The 23,206-nt window shown below is 44.3% G+C and overlaps 1 protein-coding gene across 1 annotated transcript; it reads left to right on the forward strand.

The window, feature by feature from the left end:
• Positions 1–6,824: 6,824 nt before the first annotated feature.
• LOC115309679 lies at positions 6,825–20,501 on the forward strand. Its single transcript, XM_040217051.1, has 4 exons — positions 6,825–7,027; positions 8,751–8,894; positions 10,960–12,177; positions 20,253–20,501. The coding sequence occupies exons 1-4, from the start codon at positions 6,850–6,852 to the stop codon at positions 20,471–20,473; spliced, it is 1,761 nt and encodes a 586-aa protein (XP_040072985.1). The 5' UTR covers positions 6,825–6,849; the 3' UTR covers positions 20,474–20,501.
• The last annotated feature ends 2,705 nt before the right edge of the window (positions 20,502–23,206 follow it).

Genomic DNA, 23,206 nt, shown 5'->3' on the forward strand with positions numbered 1-23,206 from the left:
ATATACATTAAGGGTATTTCACATAAATCGAGCCAAGGTTTAAAAACAGTTTGGTGCATTTTAGGAAGACGGAACGAAACGAATCGGTTTGTTCATTTGTGTGCAGCAAGTCAGGCTATTGTTTTTGTATTTTGTCGAAATAATTTTAAATTAAGATTCATTAACTAAACTTCTAAATATTCAATTTACAGCAAACGTTCCAACGACGAAGTTGTAGAGCGTCCTCAAAAACATCCAATTCAGTGGTTTTTATTAAGAAAGATCTAACAGGGTTCGTTTTTCCGAGATTCAACAAAAATGCCCGAATTATGAAAAAAAAAAAAAAAAAAGAACGAATATGTCAACAGCGCTTAGTCAACAGTGGTGCATTCAGCATGCAGGCCTAGTTTATTCAAGCCACGGCTGAGAGCGCTGCAATACAAGGTGCACCTGCGCAAAGCTTCACGCTTCTCTCATAATTCGCAAGTTTTTTTCGAAACTCATTAAAAAAAAGGTGTTAAGGTTTTTTTTATAAAAAACAGTGAATGGGATATTTATGAGTACGCTCTAAAACTTTCTTCTTTAAATTTTCGCTCTAAATTGAATATCTAAAAAGTTTATTAATTAATTAAGTTTATTTAATGAGTTTGTTGGGCAAAATACGAAAATAGCCTAACTTGCTCCGAGCAATGAACAACCTTATTCATTCGGTTTTGTCTTACTATAATGCACCAACATATTTTTAAAGCTTGGCTCAAGCTACGTGGGTGCCCTTTGGATATTAACATGACAACCCCGATGGGAGCGAGAGGGAGCGGGAGACAAAGGGTTTGGGGGCTACCCAGGGGGGGAGCAACCAAATTTCGGGAAGTCTCGATTCATGAGGAAGCCACAGACATGTACAAGCTACTAAAAAAAAGTAATTGAGTTAAGTTACTGAGTATTGACCTCGAAAGTAATTTGAGTAGAGTAAAAATTATTACCGTAAAAAAGTAGCGAATTACTTTTGAAGTTACTTTGAAGTTACTTTTATATGCTTTTTATGGTAAAAAGAAAGTGCGTGGTTTTCATCCGTTAGGAAAATTGTGCTAGCCAAATATGGATCGCATTGTTTTTTTCTTTTTCAAAGAAATGCTTTAATAGCTGGTTCCTAACGTGCGTGCATAATTGTTTTGTACTTTCTTGTTTGTTTGGTCAATGATGTACTACAAATGTGTCATTTCTGGTTTGAGGTTTAGCACTGCCTGAGCTTGATTTTTAGACAGTGTTTTCTTGTCTATGGTGTTGCGTAAAGTACATCTAAAAAGTACTTGAAGCAAAGTACAAAGTAAATTAGAGGTTATGAACTTCAAGTAAAGTATTAAGTACATTGTGTGCAATATACTTGAAGTAACGCACTATAAATACATTTCAAGGTAAAGCACCCGAACTTTTAACGAAATTCATCATGATGCCCTTTCATTCCCCAGTGTTTTTTTTTTGTAACTGCTACGTATTGCTCCAGAGGTAATCGGAGGTGCATCAGTTTTTTTACGGAAATGGCAGCAAATATTGTATAAAGTCAAGTCGCCACGGAGTAGTTGTTTTACTCTCGGTGACGAGCTATTTGAGACAATCAACTTATAAGCCACTTATTTGTGTCGGTCTTATAACCACCATTACTTCACTCAGAGAAATGATCAGTGACGTCTTGAAAGAGCACGTTTCCACACGACGATACACCTTTTTTTTTTTTTTAATTTTGGGGAATGTACATTGAAGTCGGGAGTTCTACCTTCCTCGAAAGGTACAAGTACATGCCCAGATGTAGTTCAAGTTAAGTACAAGTTTTCTAAACAGTAGGTCTTTAAGTACCATGTACCTAGAGTATTTCCCAACACTGCTTGTTTATTAATTTTTATATAAAAACGTTGACGGAATTACTAAGGTTTCTCGAACGATCTTCAAATCTTTCAATATCTGCCTATTCTATGTTTTGGTAGGAAAGGCAGCGCAAACGGGTCCCCTTTGCGTTGACCTTTAGCACGCGATTCTTCGATTACAGCACCAACTACGGGAGCACCAGATGAGGTTCAAAGCGGTTGCTGCATTTTGTTGCCTCCTTTGAGTGAGGATGCAATGTGAGCACCTCCTGTAGTGGGCGAGAGTATCTACGTAGGGGAGTAGCGGGAACCAGCCCTTTCTTCAAATGGGTCAAGTCTCGTTAAAATTCGAAACACAAAAAAAAAAAAAAAAAAAAAAAAAAAAACGGCAGTTTTTGGCGCTAATCCCGCAGTTACTCGGCCTCTCTTCCGTCGTGCCTGTTCGCTCCCCGCGCTTCGTAGCAGTGTTGTTGCAGAGGGGAGGGGGGGGGGGGGGGGGGAGAGGAGGGATTTTGGGAGGTGTCGGGCTCTTCAACACATTTTCTCCCCCTTCCCCCTTTCCTACGCCACATGCTTTCCCCTTTGCAAATATCAGCTGACCCTCCAACTCCTTATCTCTTTTGTGCAGGAAAGTTTGTTGATAGGCAAAACTACTAAAATTCTAAAGTAATTTGGAATTTGAGTAGAAGTTACTCAGAAAAAGTAAATAAAGTAAACTACTAATTACCGAAATCGAAATGTAATAGAAAGTTACTAAACTACTCAGAAAAAGTAGTTAAACTACAGTAACTTGAGTAGAGTAGTTGAACTACTTACAAGTCGGGGATGCCGCAGCCAAGTCTGGGGTCGGGTAGTCAGTTCTTATGAATGAGTACTTAAGTCGGAGGTTTTAAGTGAGAGGACAGCAATGGTTAAGCTGGAGTAGAGATAAGGCACGGGACCTGGCCGGCGGGAATGTGACTTACTGAAACTGTTTGGTTGCACTTGGTGTGTTGTGTGACTTCCTTGGGAGCGACTGGAGCGTGGCTTGATCGAATCGGGCATCATGTAACGTCAAACGACCCCACAGTGTTTGATTGATGTCGAAGTTTATAACCGCGAATTACCGCCCGCCATATACTGGTATCTAAAGTGACGCAAAAAGCAACGTTGGTAAGTTTTTGGAAATAATGGCGATGGATATTTTACTGCATTTGCTAGACGGTAATGAATCGATTAATTTCTGACGAAATAACGATCAACGTTATTTCGTTGCTTCTTCTAGGTAACAGGGACAAGACTGCAAACTATGCCTCGTTTGCACTTAATAAAATCTCTCTTGCCGAAAAGTTCAACTAAATGTTCTTGCCGGAAGAAAAATAAAATAACGCGGGGTTTAAATTTATTGCTGCCCGCCACACCCACGCGGCCTTTGTAGCTTTCTCGCGGATACTTTATTTTATTTATTCATTCAAGCACAGTACCATCTCCTCAGCTATTGTAGGAGTATACTAACACAAATTTTTAGCATGAAAATGCAGTGACATAATAACAGATAAAAGTATCTAAAGTGAAACTCCACAGCCTTTACAAAATGTTGAAAAGACGCCAGTGTGACAGTACCGTTGGTTAGATCATTCCAGACTTGAATAACCCTTGAAACAAAAACAAACAAAACAAAAAAAAAATCTGTAACAGTAGTTTTTGAACTTATACGACTTTAATGCCCGGCAATGGTTTAACCGTGAGGGCGCCGACAGGTTTTAAGTATTTCAAACCATGGATGTGGAGACAGCCGTTTATCATAATTGCAAATAGTTCTTATTTTATTTAATTTTGCTGTCGCTTGTGATGTCCCAAGCTATGATTTTTTTTAAAATAACTCAGTTGATGATTATTTTGTGTTAAATGCATTAAACTTAAACCAATCATCTAATATTGTAGTACTTTCTAGTTTAATATTTTCATCGCTGCTGAAAGCGCACCACACTAAGCTCGCGTATTCCAAAACAGTAATCACAAAAACGTTCTCAAGCCATGAGCTTGGTATAAAAATAGGCAATTTAGTTTCTACTGCAAACAGCGTGCTTTTGAATTTTTTACCGGTCTTTTGAAAACAACGGTTCAGGTTTATACTATTATTAGGCGAAGTCCCTACACTTCGTCTCAGGTCCAGACGCAGCCGATGCTGCGAGCTAATGGAACAAGTCAAGAAAAGCGTCAAAAGCGCAACTCACCGGGTCTTGTCGGTTTATGGTTTGTTCAGCGATGATGGAACACGTACATAAACAGGAAGAAAATGATGGTGATGATGCGCTTTTGGCGCTGTCTGATTGGTTTCATCAGCTCGTAGCTTCGGCTCCCTGTGGACTCAAAGCGAAACTGAACGGGTTCTGTATTTGAGTAAAAACCCATAAATTGTCTCGATTTGGCGTCCAGCATTATGAATATCAAGATCATTAATGCGAAAGCATTTACTGTCCCATGGAGCGAAACCGGCGTTGTCGGTAGCCGCTGTCTGAAGCAGCGAAAAAACGGCACCTAAATTCCGGCTGAGCAAAACGGCACCTAAATTGCCATTGGCTGCGACGCGTGATGTGGACCCATAGCAACAGCGTCATCGTTGCCAAGGAGCCTGCTGAAGTGCTGGCGGCGCAGCGGGATGGGGGGACGTGGGTATGCGCTGGCCTGACGTTAGCCGTCGTTAGGCCTATCGTTACGCTTTGAGGTCTAACGTCGACAACCGGTACACGCAGCTGTTTGACGTGAAGGGGGGGGGGGGGGTATGCGGTGGCCTGATTTTAGGCCTAACGTTAGGCCTATGGTTACGCTTTGGGGTTTAACGTCGTCAACCGGTACGCGCAGTTTTGTGACGTGAGGCGGGAAGGCGGGGGGGGGGGGGGGGGGTATGCGCTGGCCTGACGTTAGGCCTAACGTTACGCTTTGAGGTCAACCGTAAACCGTTGTCAACCGGTACCCGCAGCTAAGGTGATGATGATGATGAGAGAACACATAATTTAAGCACGCGCCGCGCCGAGCTTCGCACTCCCGCCGTTGCCTCACCCAGCGGCGCAACCGTCAAAAGCGAGCAAGGGCGGTCTGCGCGGCGCACCGCCGCACTCCCTGCCGGCGCTGCGGGCGCTTCTGTTCCTCTCGGCGCCGGGGAACATGGTGACGCTTGAAGCATCTATATCGTCGGTGGCCGCAACCTCGCCAGTACACCGCAGACAAACAAAGGGAGCGGAAGGACGACATGAATGCTTTTGGCATTTACAACTCATAAAACGTGCTTAGGCGTCCTCGGAATTTTTATTTTTCAGTTTGGTGCACGGAGGCTCCAGAAAATCGTTTTCAAAGTACCGCTGAAATCATTCCTCCCCGGAGCGTGACGTCACAAAAGGAGTTTTCGGAATCTCTGCTTTCGCACATCTTCAGAGCCTATGAAAACTATGCACGCGTACTCTTAATATCGTCAAAAAAAGTTTTAAAAAAGTATAAAAAGAACAAAAAAAAGAAAAAGAAAAACGTCAAGATTGGTGTCAGTGCGGAGGAATACACCTGCCAACCTTGCAATTGCACGCGCTGCCCAAACGAGCGACACGCGCTTGGCGGCCCAAAGATCTATAGTATGACGTAACGACTGGTCGGAGGTTTTTCACGTTTTTTACGCGTTTAGTCATATCTTCGGGGAAAACTAACATGATATTCAGATTCGCGGAATAAAAATACTCTATAATCCACATATAACTCCTTTTTTTAAGAAAACAATTTTAGTTTATTTTAAAGGCGAAGCGAAGCATAGAACTTCATATTCGGCCACTCGGTTTTCAAGTTGTCAATTTAGAAAGTAATTAAATCGAAGTGTATATTTTCCCATTATACACTCATCGCAGACGTTTCATTATAATTTGATTTCATCTGCATTTGTTAGCGCAGCCATAAGACGGGACTTAGCGCTGCAGCATTTCAGTGTTTCGGGAATTCGAGGGTATCGTTCGGTGCCGCTTCGAAGTGCCGGATTTCTCTGAAGCATAGACCGCGCTCGGTGCATAATTCGTAGGGGCGAATTGAGGACGGCGATAGGATATGAAGTGTCACGCTATCGCCGTCCGCGATCCTGGCGGCGTCACAACATCGTTGGTTGCTGCAGCCAACGCCCGTTTTGTTGCAGGTCGCTCTTCCAGCTTCACAGTCTGCGGAAGTTTTGGCAGCCAACAGTTGGGACGCTGCAACGACAGCGACACTCGCGTTTGCTCCTGCTCTTTTTTTTTTTTTTTTTCGGGACGTTTACGATTAACCAGCACCTCTTGCGACGTTTGAAAAAAAAAATCTGCTTTCGTAGGCTCCCTCTCGCAAGCAACACTTCACCGCTAGGCGGTAAAAATAAAGAGCAGTCAGCGGTGCCGCGGTAATGGACATATCCTCTCGGGTTATTCGAGAATGCAGTGGCACAAGAACAACGCTTAGACGGGAGACAACCTGCGTGCGCAGCGCTCACGCATAGATCTGCTTCAGTTTATATATGGTGGTCATCATCGCCAACGTCATCCGCTACGTCATCAATCACGTGATTGTTCCCAGCCGTCTTATCTGAAACTCTCTGCTGCGCCCGGCCCGCCGACACCGCCGCTGCACTCGCACGTGCCGGCGTATACGCTCACGCCCATACAGCCTTTGCCTTCTCATCTTTACATTTCTGCAGCATAGGGTGAAGCTGTATAGTCTTCAGTTTAACGAGAATCGATGTTGACTTTCCCACATTTTTCATCACATAAGTGCAGGTTCCTGCCGCAATTCTTAGAGAAAAATCAAGTAGACTGATCAAAAACTTTCCTTCCATCGGCGAAAAAAAGAAACGATAATAATTTATGAATGACGACTTAACAAACCGCCAAAAGAAGTGAAGGGTTAGACCTTTGTTATTTTTAGATAAATTGACGTTTGGCTGATTCCTGTAACTTTACTCGAGCTCTATATAGACACTATATTTTATTTCTTTTCGGGGTGCTAGCGACCGGAAGGATTGCTTATGGACTCATCGACAAGTTGGATCGTGGCCGCAGGATGCTGTTGGGGCAACATCTTCGCCTTTGGCATTTTTCGCTCAGCTGCCATCATATACACGGCGCTTCTGAACTCGCTGAACATCACCAGGGAAGAGGCGTCGTGGCCTGTCACGCTGATGGGTATCTTCCTCTGCGTCGGAGGTCTGTGGTACTGTTACTGTGAAGCAATTTCCTTTCCCTTTCTGAGAGACAAGCCACTGACTCCTGATCCCTGAATATGCACAAACTAAAATAATAAACGTTAATATTGAGGGGCAGCGTACACGATAAAGGCATCTTGGATTACGTGGTGCTGCACTCAATTCTGCTTCTATTAATATTATACTGTTACGGGGGTACTAGTTGGTGACGAGTTAAAAATTCAGTAGGCACTCCGCCTTCATTACCCGCTCATTTCTTGAACCGGGCTCTGATTGCGCATGATACGAATAACCATTTGCTGTATTGCCCAAGCATCAAGGAGAATGCAGGGATTGGTGTTCACGCGCCACACGCGCACGCCTTCCCCGCATAAAAGATTCGAAGTAAATGACCAAAATAAAGCGTGGACGAACGCGCGTGCAAGATACAATTTGTTTTAGGTTTTTGCTTTAGAAAATTTACTGCTGCTGAGGCCAGCACGTGTGGCGCGTGGAACACCAATCCCTACATTCTCCTTGATGCTTGGGTAATATAGCAAATGGTCCATAGGTTTAATGCTATCAAAGGCAGAAAGTTCGCGCCGGAGGCGGAACAGCTACTGGATTCTTAACCTGTCACCAACTATAGCCTTTTGCAGAGTCTCTACCATCTCACCGAGCAGAATTAGAGAACCCGGAGCCTACTCGCTTGAGTTGACATTCAAACCTTTTTTTAAAATGCCGTTTGTCCCATGCCGCGTCTCTGATTTTGTCCTTCTATTCTCCAGTGAGCGTCATGCATCCGCATTGAAGCACAACAAAAGGGGGGAAAGTAGAAAACGCGGCAGTTTCTTCCAGTGCGTATTTTGACTAGGGCTGGGCAATCGATCGAGTAACCTACCGATCATTCAAGTAATACTTTAATAGCGATTAATTCTTTAATCTGTGAATCGGTAAAATTTTGAGGAACCAAAAGGAAATAAATATTAAACGCTTTTACCACGCAGACGTGCACGAGAACACCCGCATGACGAGCGAACTTTAGGTGAAAGTTTAACCTAGAACTAACCTGTAGGGCCAAGATATGTAACTCCAGATAAGTGCGGAAGGGTACACGTATCCCGGCCACTTCAACGCTGTGCGAGTGTCCGTTTAGAGCAGCAGATACTATTATGAACGATCAAAGTAGATCGCTCTTGCCAGAGAATGTCAACTAACCTCTTTTTCTCGTGCATTTGTGAACGTGAGTGTCTTTCAACTGTTCTCAACTCCGCACCGAGGTTGGTTCATAATTAAAATTGTACATATTCAGCTAAATCAACGAAGATCGAAATTTTGTCTTTTTTATAATATTATGAATGAAAATGAACGTGACCGATTAATCTATTAATTAATCAAAAAAGGGTGACCATTAATCGAGTTACAATTTATAATCGACGCCACACTCTAAGTTTCACGAAAAGAAAAAAAAACAAAATGCTTCGGCTCTTATTTCCTTATGGTTTCAATCATCTAAAATTTGCACAATTACTCAAGCTCCGGAGTAAACCTATCTAGTGCATGTGACTGTCATTCCAATGAAAACTCTCATGCCATTAGCCACATGTTTTTTCTTAGATGCCGAGTAAAACAGTCATGCTCAGCACACTCAAAGTATCTAGAATGAAATCACTCGAATACAGTTTGTTAAAGTGCCGGACTCGGTAATATGTCGTGTGACTGGAATATGCAATCTGAATTCGTAGGTCCTGTAGCGGGAACACTGGGAAGGCGTCACGGGATCTGGAAGTTGACTGTCCCTGCGTGCCTGGTCGGCGGCCTAGCCGTTTCCGTCTGCTTCTTTGCCAACGGGATATGGTTCCTTGTCGTCTTTTTGGGAGTTATATATGGTGAGTGCACGCTACTTTGGTTATCAAATGCTTAAGTTCTTGTAAAACCTAAATTTCGATTGTAGAACTTTTTGTGAGGCTCATTTTAGGCATCTGAAATGAATGAATGTGTTTTAGCGCTTAATTGATTGATTAACATTTTCTTTATTGAGATTTACATTACTGCTTTGCACTCAAAACGCGCTGTGTTGCGAGAGTAAGAAGCGAAGGGTATAGATGCATGGTAAAATAAAGATTTTGCTATAGTCGGTTGCAAGCTAAGAAAAAACCGGAAATGCCTCTCAGAGGAAAATGTAATCCTACGCCGAGAAACGCCAGCCAATTGTTTTCATGACGTCACGATTCTGTGGACCAATCGCGATCCTTTTGAAAAAAAAAAAAAAGCTCAACATGGCTGCTGGTCTTAGCAACGCGATGCTATAGTTTCTCGTGACAATTATTCTGCTTTTTTGCACCGTGTTTTACGTGCCCGAGGTTACGCCACAAAATCTTGATGGCATCGGCTTGCGTTTGCAGCAGTTTTTGCGCGACAACGTGAGAATCCAGCGACGCTATCGCCAACGAAAATTCCGAAGCGGGCGCGAGGCTTAGCACTGCTGAGAGGTATGTTAGACGGTATGTTAGACAGTATCTTGGACAGAAAATTAATTGGGAAGACGGTACATTCTACATGACTTTCTTTCTTTACTAAACAGCTATTTCGTTGACAAAAACGTATTCTAACTTATTTAAATGTCCTGAATGAATTAAATAAATATTGTAGTAGTTTAAGACAGGTTTCCTGGAGGAAGAAAAAGCAACGTTGCTAGCGAACTACTTTCTCGACGGCGGAGGCACTTCAGATGGGCGCAATGCGCTTGTGGGTGGAGCTAAAAGATTGTTCTTAGGTTGCATCCGACTATAGGAAGAACAGCTTCTTGACTTACCTAACTATACCGATGACGAGAAAATCAAATGGGACAGGTACAGCTCAGAAAATTTGGGATGGAAAAGTTGTTCATAAAATATCTATATTACTAAAATGCTCAGTCACTTTGAACCCAGAAGTCTCCAAATGTTTTGGCTAAGGGGCGGAATTAGGCCTCTGTCGCATTCTCGAGGGCCGGGAAGAAAAATAGTAATTATAAACTAGTAAAAACTAAACTAATAAAACTAGGTAAGAATTTAAACACGGAATGAATGTTAGAGTAAGTATTAGTGAAAAAAAAAACTAAGTTTGATAAATACACATGTTTCAATTTGAAATTTAATATTGATGTACTTACGTTACATAGCAATTGTTACCGCGAAAGCTCACCAGGCATAAATTAAAGCGCGTGAAAACTTCGGTCCATTCGTGCAATGAAAAAAAAGACAAAAAAATGATGAAACTAATCCTGAAACAATGTACACGAGCACGCTAAATCATTTTAATTTAGTTACAGAGACACGATACGGAGGACTGAGAATGGTGATGCTGGGGTGATGAAAATCTTTAGTTATGGCGAGAGCACCCTGTTACGATGCGATTTCTCTCGTTCTTTTCAGTATCTTCTTGTGCGTATTAAAAAAAAAAGAAAACGCGCCGCCGTCTTTTATCTTTTGTTTTTTATATGCATATTTTTTTGGGCCGGTAGCTGAGTGTTTGCTTGAAGCTTGCCGCGTGCCAAGCTTCATTCGAAGGACCGCTACCGCGTTCCGGTCGGAAGGCTTGCGCTGGTCGGACCTGGCCGGCGAACCGGGGTTTGGAGACCTCCGGTTTATATCATAATAGATTTCGCACTGTCCTGATATTAAGTTGCTACATAACGTCGAGCGTAGAACAGATTTCTGTGGAGAAAAAAATTATTTAGTAATCTATTATTTTACTTTTCATGCTTTACCAAGAATAAGAAAGTTGAGTTTATTTCGCTGAACGCTCGAAAAAAAAAAACAACAAAAAACATTCTTTTCTTATTTTTTTGAATGCGGAGAAGGTGTGGGGAAAAGAAGGACGTGAGAAAAGCGCTAAAACTTCAAAGATTATATTACAAATATTATCTTATGCACAACACTTTAATTATCACTTTTATTTGTTTGTTTGCAGGTATCGCCATCTCTTTTATCACACTTTCTACCGCCGTGATACGACAACACTTTACCCGTTACAGAGCTGTCGCTTGTGGAGTAAGTTACGCGGGACTCACTATTGGAGGACTTATATTCCCGCCATTATTCCAATGCTTGGTCGACGAATACAGCACCAGGGGAATGCTCCTAATCGCTGGCGCTCTCATGTTGAACGCTACTGCAGGGGCACTTTTGCAGAGACTACCTCCAGACACAACACCAGGGCCACCACCCTTCGAAAACAAGGACAGCGCATGCATTCCTTTGGATGAAAACAAAGAGAATGAGATTAGTCTATTAGAGTGTGCTAGTGAGAAAGGTGCACAGCTCGGTCTCAACATTACAAAGGCGTCACATAAACGAATAGTTGCCCTCAAAGAGAGCTCAGCATTAATGCTGCCTTTGAAGGAAAAAATATATTCGGATGTTAGTGGAAATGAAGAATGTGTCAAGGGTGCGAAACTCGTAATGAGTTCTAGTGAGGAATGTCTGTCAACGGTGAAACAGTATCACCACGCTAAAAAGGAACACCAAGGGGATGGCTACCTGAAATACACACAAGTTCCATACTCAGGCCTAACAAATGGCGTACGCACCTTCACCGAAACGGAGAATCGCAGCAAGAAGGTCAAAAGTCTGTTGTCTGAGGGGTCTGAGATCGATGATGCATATTACGAGACGCAGAAACATGAAGTCCGACCGAAAAAGACAAACATTCGCTTCAATGTCAACTTTCCTTCGTATCTGAAATTACCCAAGTTCTACCTACTCTCCTTTTCCAATGGCATAAGCACTTTCATTATGTCCACGTACCTCGCTGTCATCGTGGACTTTGCGACGGACCGGAATATTTCCAAGTGGAACGCCGTCCTTCTGCTTACGTTCTACTCGATGGGAGACTTGGCGGCAAGGATGGGATCGGGTTGGATTACGGACAAAGGATTCATCGGCAAGAACTTTATGATGGCCGTCAGTCTCTTTGTCTGTGCAGTGTCGTTGTGTTTGATGCCTTTTTGCCACGCGTTTTATCTTCATGCATTCCTCGCCATAGTCGTAGGTTGGTGCAACGGAGCTACTTTGATTTTGGTTCCGGTGTTTTACATGGATCTTGTGGACGCCGATAGCTTCAGCGAGTGCTTTGGAATATGCATCTTCGTTGCTGGGGTTATGCTTCTTCCAAGACCTCTACTGGTGGGTAAGTGAGTTTCAAGGTTATCGGGTGTGACATCGCTATTAGGGTGCGATTCTTATACATTGTCTCACCGATTCTACGAGCCTACCGGGTCAATTAAGCGGCGCCAAAAGAGCAGCGTCACGGCTAAGCCAAATACGCTCAATGCATGCAGCGTGACCTAGTTTGAGCCTGTGTGTTTGTTAGTGCTTATTCTAGCTTTTGGCTGCGGTCTTATTTGGGCTTATACAAAGAATAGCGCCGAAAATAAAGTCGGTGCGCAGACGAGCTGATGGACGGGGGGGGGGGGGGGGGGGTAGTGTGCAGATGAGCTGGTGAATGTTTACCAAAGTGTCATTAATCTGAGTTTGAGACAGGAGGAAGAAGAAGTGTACTGTGCTAGAAATAAAATGCTAGATGTGTGTCCCAATTCATTTTTTTTTTAAATTTCTATAAATTTTATCTCCCTCCTGCCCCAGGCTGGGGTTAATATCCCTATGGGAAGCATAGTAATAACAGCAGTAACATTGCTAACCCACGGTGTATTGTAAATTATCATAGAGCTCAAACACACGAAAACGCGAACACATGAATAAAGGGCGAGGCACGGGGAATTCAGGGATTTTGATTTGTCTAGCTAATAAAATAGGCATCACATAATTATGAAAACCATGATATTGGGATTTTGATGCCGTTTGGTAGATCCGATTGGTTCGTAAAGCGTCCACTGCTCTCTGGCCTAAATGGTCAACAAAGTACAGACAGGTCACCTGGCACTAAAAAATAAAAGTAGAATATTAAAATAATCCAAGGACCCGGGGTCACTCTCCCATTGCAATATGGTCAACGCAGTCTTTTTTTTTATGTAACTAAAGCAACGGTGGAGCGAAGACCGTAATGGTCGAGTCCCACTATACTCCGTTCACCTTTAAAGGGAAGCTGAAGAGCTTTTCGAAAAAAATGAGTTAATGGTTGATTCTGACGCGTTTGTGCCTGGTGAGTCCAAATATCACAACCATTTGACCCAAAATAATCCCTAAACGCGAAAAAAAGCGAAGAAATCAGAAGCGATCGCCGCAGCGGCACGCCATTGGCTAGCCATGCGTGACGCGCCACTACGTCATAAAAGGACCATCTCGATTCTCGTTTGCTCCGTCGCTTGCGGAAGTTGCCGGGCGCCGGGTCTTCTGCTCTTGTAAATCGGGTTCGGCTTCTGATTTTTCGAAATCTTTCGGTGGATCCGAAAGAGGAATGTGTCCAAACGACCCTCGACGTGACATAGTACGCGTTTCTGCCTTTGGCGAAGTAGGAAAATGACCCCCCGCAGTAATAAACACAGAGACGAGGAACCGCTTGCGCGGACGCGAGCGACATGGCCGGCTTTGTACCTTCAGGAACGTACTGACCGCTACTTATTGTAACCTAAAACGTTGACAATAAACGGAGTGCTATTGACGGGACGCCTCAAGCCGGATTAGCGTGACCCTTCCCAAAACGGTCGTCAGAGGACAGGAATTCTGCACACATCGGCCTTCGTGCTTGCCAGCTGCTGCACGCGTGAGCGTGCAGACTGCATTGTTCATCAAGGCTGAAGTGGTTTGAAGGGATAGTATTCGCGACGAAAGTAATCCCTGGAGAAGGGGAACAAGAGGGACAAAGGACAAACATAGAGAGATCGAACCGTGTCGAGATCGAACCGTGTCGCCACCGTGCGGCCGAAATTGGAAACGCGCGAAAGCGGGGATACCGCCGTGCGTCGTCTGCTACGGGCGCGCGCTCAGAAGCATGGATCTCGACGAGGCAAGCCCGTTTCCGGCTGAGCTTGACATTCCTTATTAATGTCTTCTTTTTCTTGCCGTTTCTTCTTACTAAAGGTTGTGTTGTATCGTTTCCCACGCGTATAAATTCAGCAAAGCGATTATCAATAAGTCGGAAGCTTCCATAATCTTAGTGTGTTGGTTTGTATACAATCGCTCGTCCCACGTATTTTTGTTTTCTCGCACAAACCGTGGCTTTCATAAAGTATTGAATGTTGAGTGGGTCTGCGGTTTGATTAGAAAATTCACCCGACTGATCGGTATCCTTTAATGGACTAATCAATCAATAAATCCGTATGTTGATTTTTCGCCGGTCATATTGCGTGAAAGACGTTAAAACTGCACATTTTTTACTGGTTTTACTAAGTCATAATTATTGCATTCCCATTCTTAACTTTACGTTGTGAGTCCTAAATAAATATGAACACGGAAAGCCTTCTAAAATGAAGTATTCTTTAAGTTATTATTTAAACAGTATAATCACCCTCGGTGGAATGACAAGCAAGAAGTGGTTTACCGTGCAAGCCAGTGTCACAAAAGAAATAAAGACGCCAAAAATATTAAAGCAGGCATTTTTTACTCCTTCTTGACTTTCTCGAGCACAAGACTCCAATTAACCGGCAGAAAAAAAAAAGTGCAATTAAAGCATTACTTGAATAATCTGAAAGTTAATCGATGAACTGCCCAGTCTTACGTTAGATGAGAGCGGAGGGTGATCGGAAAGTCTCGTAAAGGTCTAGCCCCCATCAGTAAAAGAGTATCGCTGCGGCCGATGCTGTCTGTGTCGTAGTGCGCGTCGTTTGTTGGGGTTGCAGAGTCTACTGTGGTTGAATACAAGATTATTTAGCCAGAAATTTGTAGTATTAGCCTCTTGACATCCGCGGCCCTCACCAAGAAAACTGAAGCGGGTGAACTCACACTACCGAGAAAAGCATTTAATAACAGGAACACTGCTGCGTTGCTCGGTCACACCCGTTTATTACAGTCACGGCAGATGTATTAGAACAGTTTGTTTCCCTTGTTTCAGTTGTCCTGCCAATTGTGCACTTTGCAGGTCTTAACTAGAAGAGACACGCTCTCCTCATCGCAACGCAGTCGATTTGTTCAGACTCCACAAAACTTACCCACATTATGGCACAGTAAAAGGGCAGAGGAACTCAACAGCATGATAATTTCCAATACGGGGCTAGCTTATCTTCATTATAAATATTTTTATTACTGCAAAAGCTAGAAGTAAAAAAAAAAGCATTGAAGCTGCGATTTCACAGCCCACAATACCAGTATTATATTATCTGGGTTGGAATTATTGTTTTTTTTAATTGCCACGTTGATGAGCCAATACATCCATTTAAGGAAAAAAAAACGAATATTTAACATAAATATTCCAGTTCAGCCGGAGACAGGCATCAGTCGTGCTGATCCATGCTTTCCAACGTCCGCCTAGAGCAGACGACGCACCCACAGAAGTGATTATATAAATTTAGGCCGCACGCTTGCAACACAATTCGATCTTCACTAAAGCACCGAACAGCACCGCATCCTTTTCCGCTAGAATTGTTTTCCCACCGATAGTATGCGACAAAATAAACGCAAGAATATACGCCGTCTCGCGCGCGAACGTGGAGAGTCTATGGGGCGGCCGTTCTCCTATCCCCGCTTTGATGATGATGATAGCGCGACCGTAGTGCCACCTCTAGGTCGATCTCGAGGCCAATAATCGGCTTCGGGCGACGGGAGAGCTTCCCCTGAGATGAGACGGGTGATAAAATTGGGTCGCCGTTCTGCCAACGCCATGTCCTTGGGCACTATGCGTATAACTGCGCAAAAGGTCCATCCTTGTCATAGCAGTACCCTCTGTTGCATTTAGTTTGTTTGCCGCAAACTAAAGCGGAGATGTGTGCCCGCACCCCTTAATTTTATTCGTTAAAGCTTCCTGGGCCTCTACATTCGCATACTTTTACCAAGATTTGTTGACTGCATCACACCGCCACCAAGCATTATCATCGTCCGATCGCATTTCTACTGCACAAAGAATTGTTGCATTACAGAAACATTGTACGGAAAACACTGCGTAACTTGTAAAAAAAGAACTCAATTCAGAACAGAAAGTCACATGCTTTGTATTTCCACAAGGCTCTCCTGAAGAGAATATGAACCTTTGGAAGGAAAATTTAACACAATTTAGGTTTACGTTTAAAAATTATGTGACCTCAAATAATGTCAGCAACTGTAAAAAAAAAGTTTATGCTAAAACAAGTTGCACCGTGAAAGTCGCATTATGAATTGCATGACTACTTATTAGAGCAAGCCCTCCTCTCCCACGTGACTGGGTAGCCGAGTAGATTAAAAGCAAAAGAAAATAATCTTGGACTACCCAAGATTGTTGTCTTTTGTTTCCCAGATTTCCCGGACCGAAGTCGGTCTGGAAAATATGGTAACTTCAACAATATAAGAAACCAACACTAAACACTAATATAAGGCGGTTAACACAAGAGAGCGAATAGAAACCCGCTATTCGGCTAAATGATCGCGGCTTTTCTAGCACACTGCACAATTCTAATAACGTAATAGTTTTTTTCTAGAACAGTCGACCTACAATTCCTAGCCAGTTACGTTTCCTCTTGGCTTGTGACTTTTAATGCGCTGAATTGCCTTTGTACTTTCAAAGATGGTCGGCAGAGCGTCGGATTCAGGCGAGCCTTCTTCAGACCCAAACCCATACGTACATAGTTTTCATATGCGCCGTCCGAAACACATTTCGAACAAAAAACGGTGTACTTGCTCAAACCCACCCACCCCTTTAAAATCTCGGTGACGAAGTGGAAAAGACAGTAAGCGGGAAGAACAATTGCGACGAGCGCTGTTCGTGAAAGTTGGCGGCTACACAGGAGTACGGCATCGTGCAACACAGCACGAGTCACTTGGTTCGGTGCCACGAGAATTCCGCAAACCCGTGAACAAACAAGAAAACAATCAACACGACAGGCGATTGAGTCAATAGCATGACCACTCAAGGGATAAAAGCAAGCGCTATGCAGCGGCAGAACGACGACGGCTCGAAAAGACACTAGCAGCTACGAGGAAAGCGCGGCCATCCGCGGCGGGGTCCCCCAGCCGGTCCTTTTGTGACGCCGGCTGTCGGGCTTCCTCCTCTCTCCCCTTTCCCTCTGCTTCGGAGAGGCGTGGCTTCGGCACTCCTTTGAAGGCGCTTTTCCGGTTAATCCGCGCAGAAAATGACCAAACGAATACGATATTCGTGATGGATGAGGTCTCGTTAACTAGGTTCAGGTGTTTTTTCTCATATTTAAAACCGCTTCAGGTTCCCTTTAAGGGAATGCTGAACCAAAATCTGGACTCCACAGAACACGGCAGCAGAAGCCTGTAACGGGACGCTACAAACACCAAAACATCACTCATATAGCGATATCTCGAACGGATGACCGTATTTTTCTAAGAGGAGGAGGCGCATTTGAGATATATTAACGTCTTGTTTCTCCGAGAAAAGTCGAGAAAGAGAGGAAACGGCCTCGCGTCGTCTCCGCCTCGCCGCCTTGAGGTGGCGAAGCGAAGAGGGGAGGAAGCGAGATATGTTGACGTCACGCGCCTCGTGGGCTTCGTTCAATCGAGACCTTTTTTTCCGAAAATACGGACGTCCATTCGAGATATCGCCTTATGGGTGGTGTTGTACGGATTCTAGCGTCCCGCCTACCCCTCCTTCATTGTTTTCTGAAATCCAAATTTTGGTTCACCATCCCTTTCAGCTGAGACTGCAGTCAATGGCACAAGCGCAAGAGCTCGAGGTTGCTGCTTTGAAGCCTTCTTCCGCTGGTTGAGCATTCGCGCTAGAAATGCCTGTATTAAGGGAGCGGGCTAGATCGCGCCTATGCGGAGATTAAGTCGCTTGCTCATTGCGCGGGGGTTGCGATGATCACAGAACGCCGAGCCCTTATTGGCTCATTGAAAAACAAAACATTGGGGGTAGACCTCATGGCATCTAGTATTATGGTCTACCCGCTACCCTTTCAATCAAAGTCAATCAGAGCTCAATGTCGTTCTTTCATCATCGCAACTCCTGCGAAAGAAGCAGACGACTTGCTCTCCGCGTAGCTTTGGCTGCAGTCTCGCCTCTAGGGTGAGTAGAGTATAAAGCGACAAACAGAAACAGACAACACCGACAAGCCTCAAATGTGCGCGGGATGCACAGAACGCGAACCTATCTTTGGCAGGCCTGTAATCACTCGTGGTTACTTTACGAGCACCGAGAGATTGCAAGCCTGCCAAAGGTAGCCAAAGGCACCTTCGAGTGCACCCTCTGCATGCGCGACGATTGTCGGTGTGTGATGTTTCTGTTTGTCGATCTGGTAAGGAAGCCTTCATGTGCGCTTTGCTAGGGTGATGCCACCCTTTGTAATACCACTCGCCGACAAATTAGCAGCCATTTTGGTTCTCGGCGATAATCCGTGGGGCTTATAACCCTCCCGGAAACAAGCACCTTACCTCACAAGCTCGGAGCAGCGTTGTGGAACCCATGGAGGGAGGATTAACACTTTCCCTCTCGGATGGGAGGACCGCTGGACACAAAGGTCACTTTCCGGCGCACGGAGAAACAATGAGAGGAACAAAATGGCGGTGGAAGAGGGTGTGGGAAAGGGAAACAGGCAGTTGGCATCACGCTATGCGAAGCGCACATGAAGGCGTTCTAGCTCTAGTGGTACTCGGGCATAAGAGCTTCCTCATCAGAATTATTACGGAACACCCGAACTCTGGGGGTCTCGTCTCGTAGGTTGCGCTATTCTATGTGCAGCTAGACAATGGCTTCGTGGCATAGAGCACTTAATGAAACATCCCGAAGAACGCAGATCGTGCGCACAACGCAGGGGTTGTGGTTGCGTCAGAACGCTGAGCTCTGGTTGGCCCTGATTGAAGGATAGTGGGTATAGACCTCAAAGCAAGATGCTTTGAGCTCTACCCGCTATCCTTCAATCAAAGCTAGTGAGAGCGCTCGCCGTTCTGACGTCAGCACAACCCCTGCAAAAGAGGCAGACGAACTTACGCTCCGCATAGACCTTTGCAAAAACCGTCTTCTGCGCGCTGCCATCTTTGTCTGCTGGACTGTGGAACGCCTTCTGAGCATGCGCTGTTTTGTGCAGTGCGGTATAGACCACAACCTGCGCATGCGTCCACAGCTCGGTGACTCAGCCTTTTTCGTGGGGGTGATAAGCGATGCAAAGGTTTTATATTCTGCTTACTGCTATGAGCGAAGGCAGCCGTCGCCACAATCTGATAGAGCTAATCAGTAAGCGCTAAAAGTGCGTCGTCTGGCGCTTGTCTTTTTTATGCGTGTGCTATTACCCGGTTAAGCCAATCAGGCGCAGTAAAAAGCGCAGGACCACGGCGCATTTATTAAGCGTGATTGGTTTAGCCCGTGATATATACAGTAACACGATGTTTCCAAACAAGCCCGCTTTGCCCACACCAGGTGTGGGCACTGCGCGCGCGCAAAAACCAGATTCGGGAAGAGTAAGGCGTCTGCGCATGCGCAGTGCCGACTGCAGCGCCACCGCAGTGGCGTGACGTCAGTGAGTTGAGTTGGTCTATAGAAAACGCAGAAAGACGATGATGATGATGAACTTTTGGTTCTGCTTGATTGGCTCAATCAGACCGCAGCGTCGGCTGCTATCGGATGTTAAAAAAAAATATTGTACACCGATATTTTCGTAGTCCTGCAATTGATCACTGTATCTGAGCTCCTATCATTCTTTCTGGATATTTTACAATAACACTTTAGCTACTTTTTTGTGACTGTGATGGGAAATATAGGTATTATTACAATAAAGGTGTTGTTTAAAGAAAACTGTTCTTTCTCAAACAAACAAAAAAAAAATACGAACAAAAAAACTAGGCATCTTACTTTGGTTTTAAATAACTTCGTACCGCCTCCGCTGATTTCGTGTTTTGCTAGTACAACGACATTTTGTCTTTGACAACCTAAGAAGCTCAGCGTTTCTTAAGTTGTCAATGTCTAAATCCCGAGCATGTCACCATCGCTCGCCGGTCAATCAGACTGCGGAATTACCCTCCCAAGAACGCAAAATTACAACCCACGAAGCAAACAGCGCAAAGACAACGCCCCACCCCGTGTTTCTTATAACAGAAAGGCAGGGGCGCCTCCTCGGCTTTCACCGAGGAGGCGCCCCTGCGGGAACCGACACTAGGATATACTCCGCATAAACCGACTTTGTTTTGTTTTCTTCTTTTTTTTTTTTATGCATTTTATTGCAGGCTATTTCAGGGATGACTTGGGAGACTACCTGGGATTGTTTCTTCTCACGGGTGGGGTGACGGCCCTCGCCGCCTTCGCTTGGATATTCGATCGAAGGACGTCTGCAGTAACAGCTCCGTCGACGGACACCTGTTGTAAAGTGCCTCTGCCTTTGGGACCACCGCCGGCTTCAGACTGCTTCACCGGACAGAAATCTGTAGCGAAAGAGACCGGCATATAACCGGCTTGTAAAAAAACATTCAAAATCAGAACGTGTTCTATTTTTTTTTTCTTCTGCGACGCGTATTTTTTGCCGGAAACGTTTCAGCAATGTTCCGCGAAACTCGCCGTATAACAAACTAAACGATGACACGTAAGACTGCTTACGCGTAGGAATGCGAAAGCTTTTCTACACGCGGTGCACTCCTACAAGCCAGGCTTGTACGTGTTTCTCAAACAAAGGAATGAATGCTCGTTCCTCGTCTCTTCAGATATTTGGAACGCGTTCCCGCTACAAGTTTCATATGTGAAAAAGGAGCTCGTTCTCGTTGCAGTTAAAATACGGAACGTATCGTTATATATATACGTTACATTTGAATTTTGCTGATTACCATATTTAGATATATCATGCAAATTATTTCTTTTTTTTATCTATCCCATCAAATGGCAAGATACGAATTTGAATGCTTTGATGGAAAGGCACCAGGTGAAGAAAACAAGCGGCAGCAGAGTTTCATTTGTTTTTACATTCACCTTTGAAAATATCAACTTTGAACAATATTTATGTTTGGGGTGATCGATTCAGACGAGCCAAATGTGCTGTTACCCTACATTCTAAGAGGGTTTTAAGCCAACCTCTCGCGTTTAAATTTGTAAACTTCCATTATTCGAACTTAACTGCAGCTTCTTCTCGATGTTGCTGTCCGCAAGACGAGTAAGTGGAGAAAAGGGTAGAGCTTTTGGAAAGTCAGTCTTGAAAACTACAAGTCCTTCTTTGTGAAGGTTGGATTCGTTGTTCTGTCTGAAAGGGGGGTGGGGGGCGGCAAGGGGAGAAGGGATCAAGCTTATTTTTGTGTATCGCTTAGGTAACCAATCTTCGAGATATAAGGGTGCGTTCAGTGTCTGGTGGCGTGTTCTTTTTGTTGTTATCGTAGGTCTCTTTGTGGAAGTTCAGTGATGTGTGTAGTCGGCCTTAAATTCCTGGGTGTATGAGCATTCTTGGAAGCAAGGAAGGTAGATGAATTTGAAACGTCCCTCCTTCTGTGACTTTTCGTGAGACTAAAAGGTTTGCTCTTTGCATCGCAGTCTTGGGCACTGAAAGAAAACGTTGATGTCCGCTAGCTCTCTTGCAACTGACTGTTACCAAGCGAGGGCCGCACAAACTAAACTTTAAGATAAGTAACCAAAACATTAACGAGGTCCTGCTCTTCGTATATATATTGTATTTGTACTTTTAAAATTTCCCCAATGAAAATAAACTAAAAATTACCCCACTGGACAAAAAAAGAAAAGCCGTCCCTTTTTCCGTTCTAGTATAAATATAACGAGTGCCTGTTCCAGTTCCACCGATGCAAAATGGGACGGCGGTGTTCCTTAGACATCGATTTACGGAGACTAAGTAGGAGCACCGCCAAAATTTTACACTAATGGGAAACCGCGATCTACTCTAAAACCGATATTAAAAAGGCTAACACCACATTATCAGCGGGTTGGCTGTTTGTCAAGCAACCCTGTGCACCGACATCGTACCAGCCCCATTCGTACCCAAGGAGGCCAAGCCTGGCCAAGGAGGTTACTTGTTTGTACTTCCAGTTCTTTTGCCGAGCTTTCTGCTGCGTTATCAGCCGTCCCAGCGATTGATTTCTGTTTCTTATGATTATGTTTTAGCAGCCGGTTTTTATTTAAAGGTAGGAAACTGCGTATTTTTACAGACTTTCAGTCGACGGTGCGTGCACTCATAACACACAGTCGGTGTTATGCCGTCGTCGAAGCAATCTTTCGACTTCCGGGCGAACTCGAGACGAACAGGGAAGACAAAACATCGCTGCGAGTATCCGTGGAATGGGCACCGGTGCACAGGGATATCGCGGGCAATAAGTCTGCACACTGTGGCGACGTCAAGGAGCTGTCTCGTTCCATTTCTCGACGAACGGAGACTACGAATGCGAACCTCTTCAGGAAAGCGTTAATATACCTAATAACTTTTGTGACTGCCGCAGAGTCAATGGAGGATTCTGTAGCACGGCCGGCACCACAGAAGAAAAATATTGCTTAAGACCTGTGCTACACTGAAGCCTATGCACACGCCGGACATTTGCAAAAATACCCCGTTTGCCAGCCTAGGAATGTGGAATTAAGATAGAATTGCTGAAGCTCAAGGCAACCTTTTAAGGTTACTCCACTTCAATTCCGAATCGAAAGTTGACAGTGTGACTCAATGTAAGACTTGGCAGAGGCTTGTAAAGAATCTTGGGGAAACGAGTAAAAAGGGTTCTGAACATCCACGATGAAAACACTGTGATCGGTAGTCATATGTCCTTAATATTTCAACAACAGCCTTTGAATTGCGAACTATAAAGCGATTATTGATGTTTAAATTTGAAAGGTGTTTTTGCAGGTATGCTGAAACTTGATATTTCCACAAACCTCTTTCGGTGACCATTTATCGGAAATGGCTGCGCTTCCATGTCTTTCTTAGCACTAAGGAAGACTTGTAGGTGCAGTCCTTTTGATTTTTTTTTGTCTTGCCAGCTAACGTAGTTAACGTGAGACGTTCACACAGTCTGAGTGCTTGGCTCTTCATTTTTGTTTTACCACAATCTTAACCGCTGGAGAGTTCCTTTATAAAGCAGCGCTTGCTCTTTAAATACATACGCCTTGGGGCATTACCACAAAGGGACCTTTTTATACGCCTTCAATACACACTGTTGGTTTGCCACCAAACATTTACCAGGTCTAGTATCCGGAGCATATA

Source organism: Ixodes scapularis, unplaced genomic scaffold (genome assembly GCF_016920785.2).
Source record: "Ixodes scapularis isolate PalLabHiFi unplaced genomic scaffold, ASM1692078v2 PGA_scaffold13__105_contigs__length_92229423, whole genome shotgun sequence".
Taxonomy (NCBI): Eukaryota; Metazoa; Arthropoda; class Arachnida; order Ixodida; family Ixodidae; genus Ixodes; species Ixodes scapularis.

Bases quoted from the DNA above. Each gene is read 5' to 3' on its own strand.
- LOC115309679 (XM_040217051.1), top strand. From the start codon at position 6,850: ATGGACTCATCGACAAGTTGGATCGTGGCCGCAGGATGCTGTTGGGGC. The intron at 7,028-8,750 runs GTCTGTGGTACT...CTGAATTCGTAG, and splicing joins TATCTTCCTCTGCGTCGGAG to GTCCTGTAGCGGGAACACTG. The intron at 8,895-10,959 runs GTGAGTGCACGC...GTTTGTTTGCAG, and splicing joins CTTTTTGGGAGTTATATATG to GTATCGCCATCTCTTTTATC.